A 16,000-nucleotide genomic window follows, 5' to 3' on the forward strand; every position below is an offset into this window, starting at 1 on the left:
TGCCTTAGTGAGACGGGGTGAGTTCCTGTTCCTATTTATGTCCTGGTGATTATAGTTGGTAGTTTATAGAGTGATCTGTCTGAAGACTGAAATGGGCCCAGAGGCCAGCACTTAGACCTTTAGCCTTCTATTCCTTGATAGATAGAAGGACTATGTATCAGCATGTTAATGAAGGGGCAGGTTTGACTGAGGCAAGAAGAGTTTAAAGAGCCATCTTCTTATCAGTAGGCAGCCAGGGCGGCCAACGTTGTCTCCATCTGAGCCTGTTACCTTGTGCAGCCTCCTTCTGCAGCTGGAACTCCCAGGCTGAAGGGGACACTAGCATCCTGGACAGGGAGCAGGTACAGTAAGGGGGAACAGCCCAGTACTTATGCTGTCCCTGGCCAACCTGGGCATGGGGTGGGGGGAGGTGGGGGGGATGCCCAGAGCTGCTACTATCTCGTGTGGCTGTTCAGGATGCTTCATCAATTATGGACAGTGGCAGCAATGGGCAGTTTTTCTCATTCTGCCCCTTCTCCCTACTGTGTCCCACCCCCTGCCCCTGTGGTTCCCACTGTCTAGAAGCAGGTGCAGGAAGAGGAAACCCTCCTGCTACCATCATTTCTGCCCAAAGAGATGCAGGCATAGGGAAACTTCAGAGTTCCTTCTGCCTCAGTCCAGCCAGACAGAAGGAAGCAGCTGTGCAGGGAGTTGGACTCAGACAGAGACAGCAACAGTAGCAGGGCTGGGGTAGGGGAAGATTGGTTCCTCCTTCCAGCAGCTACTCCCAGGCAGTGAGGGACACCCAGAGGGAGCAGGTGCAAGAAAGAATAACCCTCCCACCACCATCACCACCACTGCTGTCCTCAGCTAATCCTAGTACCATGAGTAGCTGCTCCTCACAGCCACCCCTCTGGCCTTCAGGTCCAATGAAGTAACAGGTGGAGCTCTAGGGCTTCCTGATACACCCAGGTCACCTAGGGTCAGTGACCCTTTCTCCTGCACCTGCTCTTGTGCACCTCCATTGTCTCCACCCCTGGCCCAGGGTTTTAACTGCCCTTTGCCCCTATGCCCCACCATGGTCTGGGGCATGGTATGCTGTACCTCCATTTACTAAATTTTAGATCTGTCCTAGGTGGGAAGTCATAAAGAGACTTTGAGAGGGAAGTTGAGGGCCACAGTAGGCAGTACCACAGCAGCTGGGAAACATCACATCATCAAAGTTAGTTCTGCTGTTATGTCTTCTTCAGTCCTCATCTGTACCCAGACAAGGAGCTAACCCTGGCAGTCTCCACTCTTACCCTCATCTAGTTTTGTAAGGAATGTGCCCTACATGTTATGTGTTCCTGCCAAAGAAAGGCAGATAGGAAACCCCCTGGCGTGAGAAGTGTGTGCTCGTGGAATCTTTCAGAAAGCAAGTAGAGCTTCAGGATAAACTGGCTAGCCTGAGAAGTATTCAAAAATATGAAGATTTCATTGATATGATGCACACAGCACACCTCTTCCCCCCATGGATGATTAAGATCATTGGCTGGGGATAATTGTGCCAACCCAAACAAAGGAGAAAAAAACAGGCTGCTCTGCAAGGAGAACACTGGCCTTTGGTTACCATTGGTAGTAGATGATATTCTGCTATCAATTTGCTCCCTGTCCTTAAGGATGAAGAATGGGTACGCTGTCCTAGGAACCAACACCCAGGGCGGATAAAGAAGTTCCAAATGGCCCAACACTAGGAAGGTTCATTGCCTTTACTCTCAACAGAATATGAAAGGGGAGGGTGGCTCTTCTAGGGGAAAAGATGTATTCTTCTGCTGACCTGGCTGATATCCCAGGAGGTATACTCCCTGAAAACCCCTATCTGAGATACTACAGAAGGATTATGAAGCATCGTTGAAAATTATGCCATACTTCTGATCTCTATGACTGCTAATGAAACTGACAGATATGTCTTGAGAAGAAAATAATTGACTAAAGGACTCTGGGATGTGGGTGAAGGAGCTGAGGGCTCAAGTAGTATTGTCTTTAGTCCTTTTAGTCAAGGGTAAAGGCCAAGGCAGAGACAAAAGTATTACAGAAATGGGTGCATGGCTCCAAAAATAGTATTGCCAAGCTGACATCAGCTTTCTCAGCCAGGGGGTGATGTTCAAAGATAGAAGATTGTTGAGCAGAAATAGCATCTATCCAATGAAGAAGGGGAAGAACATATATGGTCAGAAACTTGCTAACATCAAGAAGCTAGAAGGAAGAGTGTTTAAAACTAGAATTGACAGTGGCTGGTGATGCTCCTTCCTAGTACATGGCTGCAGTTGGGTATTGGATACTGGTAAACCAACTGAAACTGAATCCGGACAAGACAGAAGCAATAGCGATAGGCAGATAGGTGTCCATCTATCATTGACAGACAAGGTTCCTTGGATGAATTTGATATCTCTTATTAGACCAACACAAATAGTTGGAGAATAGTTATTAAGCAAGCTTTCGAGTTCAAAAACCCTTCGTCAGGCTAAGGATGTTTCAGCAGTTGGTGTGTGCTCTTCCTGGATGGAATGAAAAGTAAAGAAGCCAGGGGCTGGGCTGGGGAGTCAGTTGCCAGGCAGATTATAATGTATCAAAAATCCAATGTCTATGTTTAGTCCATGATCTCTAGTATCCAGGAGGTTGATGAAATGGAGCTCATAGGCTCGTCTCTGGGAAGTGTTGTGTAAGTTTCCCTTGAGGATCAGGATTGAGAGATTAGAGAGAGAGTGGCCCTCCTGTGAGAAATGTGCCCCCCACTGGTAATTGGGTATTTCTGTCTTTGATAGATTTCTAGTGTGCGCTCATTCTGGTGTGCAGTTGTTGTTTGGTGTCTCCTACGTATTTTCCATCAGGGCATTTGGCGCATTGGATGAGGTATATTACATTTCTGGAGGTGCAGCTGTAAGATCCAGGGATGCTGATGGCTCTGTTGTGGGGTGTAGTAATTGTGGGGGTGGTGGAGATGTGTTGGCAGGTTTTGCATTTCTTGTCCTGGCACTGTCTGGATCCTTTTGGTGTGTTCTGGGGTTGAGGAAGTTTGCTTCTGGTGATGAGGTTGGCAAAGTTCGGTGCTTGTTTGAAGGCTAGGATGGGTGATTCTGGGAAGATCTTTTTAAGAATAGGGTCTCTTTCTAGTATGGGATCCAGTTTTTTGAGGATTTTTCCGTACAGGTTCAAGGGAGGGGTGATATGTCATAACCAGCGGTGTGCGATTTGTGGGGGGGGTTTCTTCTGTACTGCAGCAGTGAAGAACGTGAAGAACTGCTTCCCAGAGATGAGCCTATGAGCTCCATTTCATCAGCCTCCTGGATACTAGTGATCATGGACTAAACATAGACATTGGATTTTTGATACATTATAATCTGCCTGGCAACTGACTCCTCAGCCCAGCCCAGCCCCTGGCTTGTTTACTTTTCATTCCATCCAGGAAGAGCACACAGCAACTGCTGAAACGTCCTTAGCCTGACGAAGGGTTTTTGAACTCGAAAGCTTGCTTAATAACTATTCATCAACTATTTGGGTTGGTCTAATAAAAGATATCAAATTCACCCAAGGAACCTTGTCTGCCTATGTACTTAGGCCAACACGGCTACAACCTACACCCCTGCATCTATCATTGATGGGTTTCAACCACCATGGGTCACTCAGGTTTGCAGCCTTACGGTGCTGCTAAATACTCTGCTGCACCCAGATCTTCAGGTGGTAGCAGTGTTTAAGAGTGCCTTTCACCTGGTTCATCTGGCAAGGAGTCTGTAACCCTTTTGTTCAGATCCATATCTGGCTACTATTATCTATGGCTTCTTAACCTTAGGATTACACTACTGCCATGTGAATGTGAACATGCAATGTGCACATAGGGCTGCCCTTGAAAACTAGAGGCTGCAGCAGGTGCAGAACAGGGCAGCCCACCTTCTGGCTGGGCTGGGTTTCCAGGAGCACATATCTCCAGTGTTCCTGAGTCTGCACTGGCTTCAGTAGTAGGGGTGTGTGAAGCTTCGGGTGCTGATTCAATTTGGAGGCGGTTCAGTCCGATTCAGCAGCTAAATCTCCAAATCCAAATCAAATCAGGAGACTAATTAAAAGGTCTGAATTGATTCAAAGCTCTCCAAATCAATTTGGAAAAGATTTGGAGAGCTTCAGTGATTTGGGCAGTTCTTACTTGCTGCAGTAGGGAGTTGGACCCAGCCTTCATGCTGGTAGGGAGAGGGGAAGGGACCATGGGGGTACCCACATCAGGCCCCAGCCCCTGCCTGCTCCCCCAGCCCAGCTGAGTGCCCCTGACCCCCACCCACTCTCCCACCCCCCCCAACCCATAGCTGCCCTACCTGCCCCAACTCTTTAAAAAAAGCCCCCACTCACCAGCTGCTGTCAGGTGGGTGAGGCGATACCCTCTGCCCCCCACTGTCTCACGCTCCATGGGGGGTTCTGCCATGAGCCCCTGACCCCCACCTGCTTTCCCAGCCTCCCCCCCCCATGGCTGCCCAGTGCACCCCAGGTCCCAGCTCTTTAAAAAAAAAAAAAAAAGCCCCCACTCACCAGCTGCTGCAGCAGCCTCAGGGCTTCCTTGGGCTCATGGCAGAGCCCCCCACACAGCACGGGGCAGTGTGGGGCATCAGGGATTGCCCCCCTGCCCAGCAGGAGCTGGTGAGTTGGGACTTTTTCTTTTTTTTTTTAAGAGCTGGGAGCTGGGAGAGCAGGCTAGGTAGCCATTGAGAGTGGGTGAGGGATGGGGCCAACTCAGCTGATTCGGTGGTGGCCAGATCTCTGAATTAGATTCAGCTGAATTGATTTGGGACAGTGATTTGAATCACCAAATCAAATCACTATGCCCCAAATTATCCAAATCCAAAGCAAATACTAGCCGCTTCGCATAGGCCTATTAAGTAGCTTTCTAAATGCAAGTCAGGGTGCCATTATTGAGCTGTGAAGGCCCTAGAAGTTTCAAGCCCTATATATTTAAGGGAATTCCCTCTCCCTTCTGGCAATTCCTACAGTCAGCCATAAGAGTAGCCTCCTGCAAGTACCATCAGTGTGTCAAGTTTGCTTGGCAAAACTGAATTGGAGGTCATTCTCAGCAATTGCTCCTCAGCAATAGAATTCCTTCCCCTTTGCACCCTGCTACAGCCTGAGCCTCGGTGACTTATGGAAGAATTGTAAGACCTTCTCATTTGGGCAGCTGTTTAGCAAGCTAGGCTTGTCTGAGATGGATGGTTTAGCTTTATTTTAATTTTCTACTTGCTTTTAAAAGTTGTTTTGCTCACTTGCCTTGTTCTATTGTTTGTTCTCCTTTTTATTAATTTTTTGTCCTCTTACTGTAAGCTACCCTGAAACTTTTTTGGGAAGGATGGCGTAAAAGAAAAAATAAACTTCTAAGTGTTCATAAATCCCAATGTCCTGGACAAAGGTCTAAACACTGGGGAATGTATGGGAAATGAAACAGTTTTGTACAAGGAATAAGAAAAAAATATAGTTGGTAAGTCTGCTGAAAAACTTGGGTGTATATACATATATATTTAATGCAAGAATCTATAATACCGCAAGAAATATGGGGAACAATCAGGCGGCATTAGAAGTTTTAGTAAATGACCAAAATTATGAGTTAGCTGGCATAACAGAGACTTGTAAGGATAATTCATATGACTAGAATCTTGATATAGAATCTATTTTTATGAAAAATAGGTAGGGAGAAAAGGGAGGAACCTTTTATAGTAGGCCTGTGCGAAGCAGCTAGTATTCACTTTGGATTCAGATTCAGCTGATTTTGGGGGACAGTGATTCAATTTGATGATTCAAATCACTGTCCTAAATTGATTCAGCTGAATCTGATTCAGAGATTCGGCTGCTACTGAATCTCCGAATCACACAGGCCCATCCCCTGCCTGCTCTCCCAGCTCCGGCAATGGATGCCCTGCTTGCCCCAGCTTCCGGCATTTTGAAAAAGAAAGCCCTGACTCACTGGGTTCTGCCAGGTTGGGGGGCGATCCCTGCTGCCCACCACTGCCCTACACTGTGTGGGAGGCTCTGCATGAGCCCCCTGACCTCCCCTCCCTGCTGTCCCAGTTCCCCCCCATGGCTGCCCCACCCACTCCAGCTCCAGCCCTTTGAGAAAAAAAAACAACCCCCCCGACTCGCTGATTCCTGCCCAGTGTCGGGTGTTCCGTGCTGCCCCCACAGCCCTGCACTGTGTCGGGGGCTCTGCATGAGCCCCCCCAAAGCCCCAAGGCTGCTGCAGGAGCCGGTGAGTCTGGGGGTAGTTTTGGGGGTTGTTTTTTGGGGGAGGGGGGGCTGGAGGTTGGGCAGGCAAGGCAGCCATGGGTGGGGCTGGGGGAGTGGCGGGGGGTCGTGGGGCTTGTGGCAGAGCCTCCCATGCAGCATGGGGCAGTGAGGGGCAGCAGGGATCACCCTTGCACCTGGCAGCACCCAGTGAGTGGGTTGTTTTTTTAAATGACCGGGAGTTGGGGCCGAATGGGGCAGCCAAGGGGGCTGGGGAAGTGGGCAGGGGTCTGGGGGCGCTTGGGGGAGCTGAGGGAGCAGGCAGGGATGGGGCCTGGTGGGGGTCCCCCCATGGTCCCTTCCCCCCTCCTCCAGCCTCCCTTACCCCGCCCCCTACTTACCAGCTCTGAGTCCGGCTCCAGCTCCCTGCTGTAGTGGACAGGGACTGGCCAAATCATCGAAGCTCTCTGAATTTGTTCTGAATTGATTTGGAGAGCTTTGAATCAATTTGGACCTTTTTATTGGACCCCTGATTTGATTTGGATTTGGAGACTCGGCCACCAAATGGGGCTGAATCTCCTCCGAATTGAATCAGCACCTGAAGGTTCACACAACCCTATTGTATAGCAAGGATATATAACCTTTTTTTGATGTACAGTTGAGGAGAGACCTGCTGAAAGTCTGGGGTAAAGGTAAAAATGAAAAGAAATAGGGGGAGATGCCTTGGTGTTGATAAACACTGAGGGCATTTATAGATATGGTCTGGGAGTGTGGGGGGAGGGCTAGAAGTGCTTTAATTAGAGTGGCTTTGAGAGTCACTCTAATTAAAGTGCCTGGAGCATCATGTGTATCAATATCCCTGCACTGAAAAAAGGCCACCATTTTTCAGCTTGGGGATGTTGATACACGACAGCGGAGTCTGCTGGAGCGCAGTAATTACCATGCTCCAGTAGACTTGATTAATTGTGTCTGCTTTGATGCGCTGTAATTACAGCATGTCAGAGCAGCCTCGCTGCACATTATATAGGTGGAGTTTTTATTTGGCTACTACAGTCCTGGTTTATTATTAAACTGCATATTTTTTACTGTATGTCTGTATAAACCAGATTTCTGTAAGTACACTAAGAGATATAACTGTGTTGTCTGTGAATATATATTTTGAATAAATATTCAATCATCTTTAAAACACAGTATTTTAATAAACCAGATTATACCACTCTTGAGTTGCACATTGCCAAAAAGACTTGAGCAGCTCATTTTATAACGTATTATTTTTGCATTATATCAAGTAACTTCGATTTCAAAAAAATTAAAGCATCAAGCCTACAACAGATTTTCAAATATTTCAAAAACATTTAGAAATACTTTTAGCTGATGGTTTAATTCCTGTCTGTTTTGCATATAATTTTGTTCCTAAAATATCTAAGTCAGATTTATTTACTATAATTTGTAAGCTCTGACATAATAATCAGTCTTACCCACTCTGTTCTCCTTTCTAAATTCTGATTAGGTGCCACTCCTTGGCTTTGACAGAAGGGCTTACCCTATGTTTCAACTACAGAAAATTGGACTTCAACAAGTTTGGGGGGCAGAGAAGTGCATTCTTGTTCTTCTCTAATGTTCTGGCTTGATTTTAAATTGTTATAAATAACTATATGGTTTTGAATTCTTAATCCCCTCAGGATCGATGGTATGTTCCATTCAACCTGTTGTATTCAATAAATTTTATTTTAGAGCTGGCTGGAATAACTGACTGATGTTTAAAAAAGATCTTTAAATCTGCATCATGATTTTCAAAGCGATAAAATGCTTTGTCTCAACTCAAATTTGAATAAGTATCTCAAACTTTGTAGTTAAGTGGCGAGTGTTATAAATCATGAAAAGCTATAAGAATGAAACTTTGGGGACTGTGGCATGATAAATAATAAGTCATGTGTAAACTTAAAACCCTGCCAACCATTCACTAAGCAACTGAAGTGCACTTTGATTTTATTTTGAGAACTTGGAATATAATGTTTTGTCAACTCTTGAATTAAAAAAAGAATGCCAGTCTGAAGCTTATATACTCTTCTGACATTTTTTAGGAGCTAGTCATCAAGGCTTTGAATATTGATATGTCTTCATTTCTTCCAAATTATTTTGTGAGTCTATTTTGTTTTTGTATCCAAAAGTAGCTCTGGAAAAATCTGTCATTAAGTGCTTCACTGAAATAGTCATATCAAAGAGAGAGAGAGAGAGCAGAATTTAATTACTCAAACTGGGTATAATTTTTGCCTTTGCCCCATCCTCTTTGATATGCTTCACTCCAGCTATTTAGTATATGTTTTTCTGCCATGATTTAACATGCGTTTCTAAAAATCAATACATAAGGAGTTAAGGTGAATTTCTTAACATTGCACAGGAAGTCAATACCAAGATTCAGTTCATGTTGGCAATTTGTGGAATAATGCTGGGTTAGTTTTCAGTCAGTCATTTGCAGCTCTCTAGAGCTTCACATGGAGATTTAAGTTTTATGCAGCCCAAAATTACCCTGAGAAAAATGTTCTACTGTTCCCTAACCAAAAGTTGTTCTTCATTCCTTCTCCATTCCTCAACCAAATACAATCTTCATGGTCATCACTGGGGAAGAGGGACTGATAATCTGACTCTTACCCTTTGACTCCTTAAGATCTTCAAGAAATCTTCCCTATATCCACCCCCGCTCCAAGCTCTCTGTATTTCAACCCTTCTGTTTATAGAGAGGAGAAAACATTGTACCTCTGCCCTTTATTCCTAATATTTCTCATTTGCCAGTTACTTGGATTACTGAACCAGCATCAGAGAAATCCCAGTTATTTATAAAAGTTGCTAGACATCTTCCTTGGGATTACCTTTGGGAACCTTAGAGTTCCTGGGCCATAACAACTATTGTGTGATAGACAATCCCAAAGTGTTCTGTAATTTCCATTCTAAGGAGTTGAGTGCATTTCTGCAGCAAGCTCACTAAATATTCAGCTCATACAAATAAGTGGGTGTCTTTCTCATCTGAATCTTGGAAAAGGAATAAAACCTGGGATGCAACAATTTTTAATAGGAAGCTTCTCAAAAAAAAACTTGATTTGGGGAAGATCACTTATTGCACTCCCTGAAGATTCAAGGAACAGGACAGCTGTAGTCAACCTAGACCTGGGCATGAATGGAAGGAGAAACTAATGTCCAAGATATCTCAAGCAAGGTTATGTGCTTTCCTGTGACTGTACAAGAAGAGCCAGGTATTGAGGAGTTGCTGGAGGTGTGCCTCTGGGTGGGAGGGATCATTCATATACCTTGAGGTGGAGATGTAGTGAGCTGCTATGATGCCTTAGGGGATGAAGAACATGAGGCCTGAGGCATACCTGGTAGCGTTTGTACCCTGGGGCACCTACAGACTCGAGTTAGTGTCCAGAATCCAGGAAGTAGCTAAGGCAGATCTAGGGTCCTGGTGGCTATGGGGGAAGGTATTCTCCAGCCAAGGAGTTAAGCTGCTTACCTGTACTGCCAACAAGCTCTGCTGAATGTCAAGCTAAGTAAAGAAATAAAATTCTTAATAAAATCGTCAAGTTGACAGTGATGGAAAGAGGAGGAGGGAGGCATCCCACTGTCTTCACTTCCTGCGCCTTCCCCCAAGCACTTAGTTGCCAGGATGCTAGAGCCTCCATGCACCTCCACCTGGCTCCTGCCCCAAAGCCACACAGCCTGAGCCTGTAGCTGTGGAGGTACCAAAATAGCTGCATCCATTCTGGCACCCAAGCCTCCGTTCCAGCAACCCAGAGCTCTCATCCCTGGTCATGCTACTACCTTGAGGCCCAGTTACACAAGAGCTTTCCTGAACCATGTTTGAATTTGGTCATCTACAAAATGCACAGACCTACCTTGATTTTTGACTTTTAGTTATGAGAGCCTGATATGTTCAAAGGAGCTTGAGTTAGGTATCCTTCTCAGCTGTCTGGTTCCTGAGCACATGAAGCATTCATTGAAATGAAAAGGACTTCAATACATGTCAAAATCAGTCCATTCTTACGCATTTGCCTACCTATGGTTTTAGTGTCCTCATTTTAAACATTGAATTCTGCAACTGTTAATCTAGCTGTAACACTGTACTCCAGGATTCTCTTGGCTCTCAGTTCTACATAAAATACTACTAATAATTTAATCACTAATAATAATGATCGTGGTGTGGGTGGGTCATCAAATGGCATGATTTCCTGTAAATCAGTTCTGAATAGTCTCCCAGACTACTACTCAGAGTTGTGCTGATACAGCTTCCATCTCCTGGATGAGCTGTAGAATCATAACAATTATACATTAAAAAATAAAAATTATTTTAGTCTATCTTCCTGGCTGTGCAGAATCACTCCTTTTATACATATACAAAGGTTTTTGTCTAATTTATTTAAAATCTTCTATAACACTGGAAAGATATTGAAAAAGCTGATCATAACGGAAATAAAATAAGCAACATGCATTTTTGATTCCCCAGTGCCCTAATACATATTTAGTGTGGATTTTTGATTTATCACACCTATAGTTTAACTGGCTCTTATTTTCTTTAGGGCCACCTTCTGCTCCAAGGAATGTGATTTTTAACATTAATGAAACAGCCCTTATGTTGGAATGGAGCCCGCCCAGTGACACAGGAGGGAGAAAAGATCTAACCTACAGTGTAATCTGCAAAAAGTGTGGGTCAGACACCAGCCAATGTGAGATATGTGGTGGAGGCATCCGTTTCATCCCAAGACATACAGGCCTGATCAACTCCTCTGTGACTGTACTTGACTTTGTGTCTCATGTGAATTACACCTTTGAAATAGAAGCCATGAATGGAGTTTCAGAGCTGAGTTTCTCTCCCAAGCAGTTCACAGCTATCACAGTTACCACAGATCAAGATGGTAAGTTTTTTTTTTACTGTGAATCAGTTACTGTGACTGTTCAGTGCATTCGGGGGGGGGGTTTATGGACATCACTTGTTTCAGTGGCACTTGAAGTAAAGAGTAATAAGTGTTACAAATTGTTAGAAGTCAATAAATATCTCTTAGCTCACGTTGCCTGAAGGTACTTGTCCCCCCTCAAAATTGTTCCCAGTGGATTCAAACATATGTTTAAGTGCATGTTTAATTACCCTTCCAGAATGCAGAAGCTTTCCTGAAACTGGGCCTACAGCTAGAAAAATTGGAACTGCTAGATTGGACAATGGTTTTGTTTAGGGTTAGAGGTAACAATTTATTTTGAATGGTTAACTTGTCTTTATTAATAAAAGTGATAGAAGTGTTAGTTAGGATGCAAAAAAATGTATCAGAGTCCACTTTATGGAAAACACAGCAACTAACCATTTTAAAGGAGTAGAGCATTATACTTTTTATGCACTAATTTCAATTTCTTAAAGGGTAAAAAGTATGATATCCTAAATGTTGTTAATCCTTCAGTTTTTCTTCAGCTTTAATTTTTTTATAGCTAAATTCATGTTGAGATAATTTATGGGAGATAAAATAAACTAAAAGTGTTCTTTTATCTTTTACTTCTACTTTTTTTTCTTTTCTTTTCCTCACTACTGCCAATAGCGATACCAGCTATGACCAACAAAATAAACTATTTCAGTAGTATCTTCTGGTTGGTGTTGCTGTAGATCAAAAGGTTCCTTTAGAATTATCCCTTGCTGACATTTGTTCTAGAAATTTTTTTCACCTACTGTGCTATGACATTGTAACTGAAGCTGAGGTTCTTACTACAAAAGAGAAACTAATAGAAACTAAAGTTTAAGTCAGCAGAGTACTTGGTAATAAGTTTTCTCAAAACTGGAAGTGCTACTGTAGAAGTATTAATAATGTCCAATGAGTGGACCCAGAGAGAGGTTCTGTTTGTATGAAGGCACTAATTCCTGCACCTGTTAACCTTGCAAGGTTCTGTCCACCTGCATATCTGGGGCAGACAGCTTTGTTGGTGAGAGAGTTTTATGATTTGTTTCTGTTTCAGGAAACAAACATCATGGCATACGAATGTTAATGATGTGCTTTGTTAATAAATCTTCACAGAAATGGACCATAAGACACAGAATCTATTTGCCTACCCTTAATACAATGCTCGGAACAAAAAAAGCTTTAAACCCCCCCCCCAAAAAACCCTCCTTTCTATTCTCATTAAAGCAAAAGATGTGTATTAGAAGTGATTCCTATATGTACTTACTTTTAGAGGTACTGCTAGCCAGTGCTAAATGCATGTTATTGAGTGTGCACAGAAGGAGGTCACTAGAGATGTGTTTTACTTTTAAAATGGCAAACAGCTGTCTGAACACAGCGTATTGAGCTGTAGTTAACCAAAATTTTGTGGGTTTTTTTTCCTTTTTAAATAATATATCTTTTGCTGCTATCTTTATCCTGTATAACAACATTTTGTATTTTAGGAAATAGGGAAAAGAGCTATGGCTTGATAATCAATTACATCCTGATGGTAAATCCTAGGAATGTACTCTTTCTTCACTCCACACAATAATTATTATATTACTAAAAGCATTACTGGAAAAACTTCAGAGAATTTAAAGTAAGATGTTCAGAATATACATCAGTTTATTTGGATATAAAAAGACAGTTTTGTAGGAAGAGGCACTGTGATAAATGGAATGACAAGCTTCTATAAAACATATTTATAAAGATAAAGCCATTTTTGCAGGCTTAGAAATTCTATAGTTATATAAAACTGTGAGAATGGTAGCTTATATATTTAAAAAGATAAAGAGAGAAAGATAATGTCAATAAGAAATATGCCTAGAAAGAAAATTAATGAAGTTTTGTTGGATGGAAATTATTTAGAAAAAACAATAAACATTTTTTATGAACTTCTTCTTAGGCACAGATAAAAATGGTGACTATACTAGAAAATTAGAAATTTGTTATAAAAATCTGACCTGAGAGAAACAAAGAAAACGGGGGGGGGGGTACACTTGTCTAGTAAAGTGAGTATTAATGTTTCTGAATTGCATAGAAACTTTTGAATGAAACATTATATTATGTTACCTCAATTGCGCAATCTGTTTATTATTATTATACTCGTTACTTACAAAATTACCATATTTTCTCATGTACGATATACCTCAAAATATAATATGGACCTTATTTTTGAAAGGCAGAATGAAAAAAAAATTTTTTTTCAGAGTTGGGGTTGAATAGAGCAGGGGCAAAACCTAATCTTCAGATGCCTCACTCTCCATTTCCTGCTTAGGCTGTGAAATAGGAGGACAGAAACCAGGAGCAGATAGCAAAATTACTCTAAAACATGTTAGATTGATTAGTGAAATATCAAGACTATTAAAAAGGAGAGGCAGTCATTAACACCTCTGAAGTGGAGAACAATGATCCATTAAGTCAACTGATTCCTGAAGCTGCCTGAATAGTAATACTACAGCTGTAGCACTGTGGAGCTGGAATTAAGCAGGATGGTTCTATCCAGGGCAGAAAATCTGCTTCTCTGCTTAATGTACCCACCTTAATCTTGCAGGGATGATTTTTCAGGGGAAATAAATGTTTTATGTAAGTAAATACCATATTTTTTCTATATTCACCAAGTGTAATTTCTCTGATCACCACTTTGTTGTGTTATCCAACAGGGCTACCATACAGTGGACACAGTTTTCCAACTTTTATTCACATACTTAGTCCTTCTGAAATTAATAGTGTGTGAGTAGAGCTTAAATGATTATGCACTGTATACTCATAGAAGTCAATATGGCCAGATCGTGGCCTGTCTTTGGAATAACACCACTTTATTATCTTAGTGTGTGTTATTCTGGTAGTACTAATCTAAAAAAATCCATCATCTATCCTTTTTAATTAACATAATTATTTGTGCATTTGTCCCTTTCAGTGTATGTTCAATAATATTAAGTTACATAACAAGGTATTATTACTTCAGATTTCTACTGCATGTTCATGCCGTGCAGAATTCTTACTTTATAATTATACAAAACATTCCCTATACCCTAATGTGTCCTTGTCAAGATTAAGGGTCAGATATTCACCCATATAATAAAGCTATGCTAATGTACACCAGCTGAAAATCTGGCCCAAGATGGATTTATTTCCTTTTCATGATTTCTGCTTTTTGATGTCTTATTTCAAGCTAACAGATTATTCTTTATATAAGAAAAATCACTAGTTTCTTTTTATTTTTGTTTGATAAATTATGGCCTCTGGCATTTTGCTGGCTAAGTTAATATAATGAAGAGTACCACAGGGCATGCTTGGAAACTGAGGTGGAGTATTCTACCCCAATTAGTAAGCAGAGTTTTGTGAGTGGATCAAAGGGAGAATACATACTTATGGGACAAATTAACTCATTCCAAATGATTCATCCACTTCTCTATATTCAGGATATACGAAAATCATACTAAAACCATAGGCCCCCACCAAAGAGATAAAATGATAATCTCCCTTCTAACAATGAGTACAATCAGAGACTAAAAGAAAGCAGCATCTTATTCTGAAATTAGGTTCACATAACAGAGTAGTCCTGCAAAAAGTTGGCCTTATTATATATCTGTTGCCTTTATGATTTATTGATTAAAGTACTACCATATCTCAGCAAATACTATACAAACTGAAATTTTTAATTGGGATAGGAAATGTGAAATTGTTTTGATAGTATTCATTTCCCTTTTTATTCATTCCCTGCAAACATTCATGAAAGTGATTTTTGGTTTGTAGGTGTTTTGTTTGTTCCCCCCATTTTCAAGAAGTCTCAAAAAGAGAATGTGTTCGCAATTATTTGTTTTGACTATATTTTTACACTAGAGTCAGATATGTGACCATAATGCAGTATCTTTGATATATCTCTCGCTGCCTATAAAAATTTATTTCCCAGTTAGATAGTAAAGACAACACTGTGCAAATTAGATGACCATTTGCACACCAAAAATGCAAGAAGTTGAAGACGCTTTTGCTTTTAATGTTATTGTTTCCAAACTGAAACATTAAAGTAACAGGTATTTTAAAAGTATCTGAGACATTTTTATATGTATGGCACAAGTGATGCATTAATCATACCATTAATTGTAAAATGCCTTACCTTCAAGCAATTTATGATATGATAAAATGGCAAACTAGCCACAAAGATATCCCACAATAAATACTGTACATTAATTTGAACATGTGGCATGTCAGAGCTGAGAGATGAAGCCCAAGGCTGGGTTGTTTAAACCTGTCCAGCCTGCATAGCTGTATGGGCCGCCTGCCACATGAGTTGACAGGTGCTGGACAGGGGTAGCTGATGGGCTCCCCCAACCTGAGAAGTTTAAGTTAAAACCAAACAATTTCAAGTAATAAATTAGTAAAATTCTGAGTCCATTCTAAATAGTAAATTTGTCTAATATTATTATTTAATATATATTGTTTGTCCTACTGTGTTTGGTACTCTACATTTAAAATGATGCAGGGATAACATGAGACTGTTTTCATTACATATATGATAATGAATGCCCATGAAAACATTAATATACATGATGAGGTTGGGGGAATGGGGCTTATATCATTCTTGAGATCTGTGAAATTAAGTTACAAAGACATATTGCCATTTTTCAAAAGCTCATCAATTTAGCATGTTGTGTCAAAGGTCCTTCCATGCTAGAGAAATCAAAAAACAGACAAGCAAACATTCCAGCTTCTGAAAAAATAAATGCAGAAGCCTTCATGCACTGAGACCTTGATCCTAAGTACACAGTTGAGGCTCAGTTGAGTTTAGTATTTTAGGGGGTTCTTGTGCCATATAAGGACAAACATGAGTAGGC

The 16,000-nt window shown here is 41.6% G+C and overlaps 1 protein-coding gene across 3 annotated transcripts in view; it reads left to right on the forward strand.

Moving 5' to 3' along the window:
- Window positions 1-16,000, forward strand: part of EPHA6 (EPH receptor A6) — a 978,007-nt gene that overhangs the window by 509,033 nt on the left and 452,974 nt on the right. For all 3 annotated transcript variants that reach the window (XM_019476566.2, XM_059720587.1, XM_059720588.1), the window contains one exon: window positions 10,782-11,117. In XM_019476566.2, the coding sequence (XP_019332111.1) occupies window positions 10,782-11,117 (336 nt within the window). The remainder of the gene's footprint in view (window positions 1-10,781; window positions 11,118-16,000) is intronic.

The sequence above is a fragment of the Alligator mississippiensis genome, chromosome 1 (assembly GCF_030867095.1).
Source record: "Alligator mississippiensis isolate rAllMis1 chromosome 1, rAllMis1, whole genome shotgun sequence".
Lineage (NCBI taxonomy): Eukaryota > Metazoa > Chordata > Crocodylia > Alligatoridae > Alligator > Alligator mississippiensis.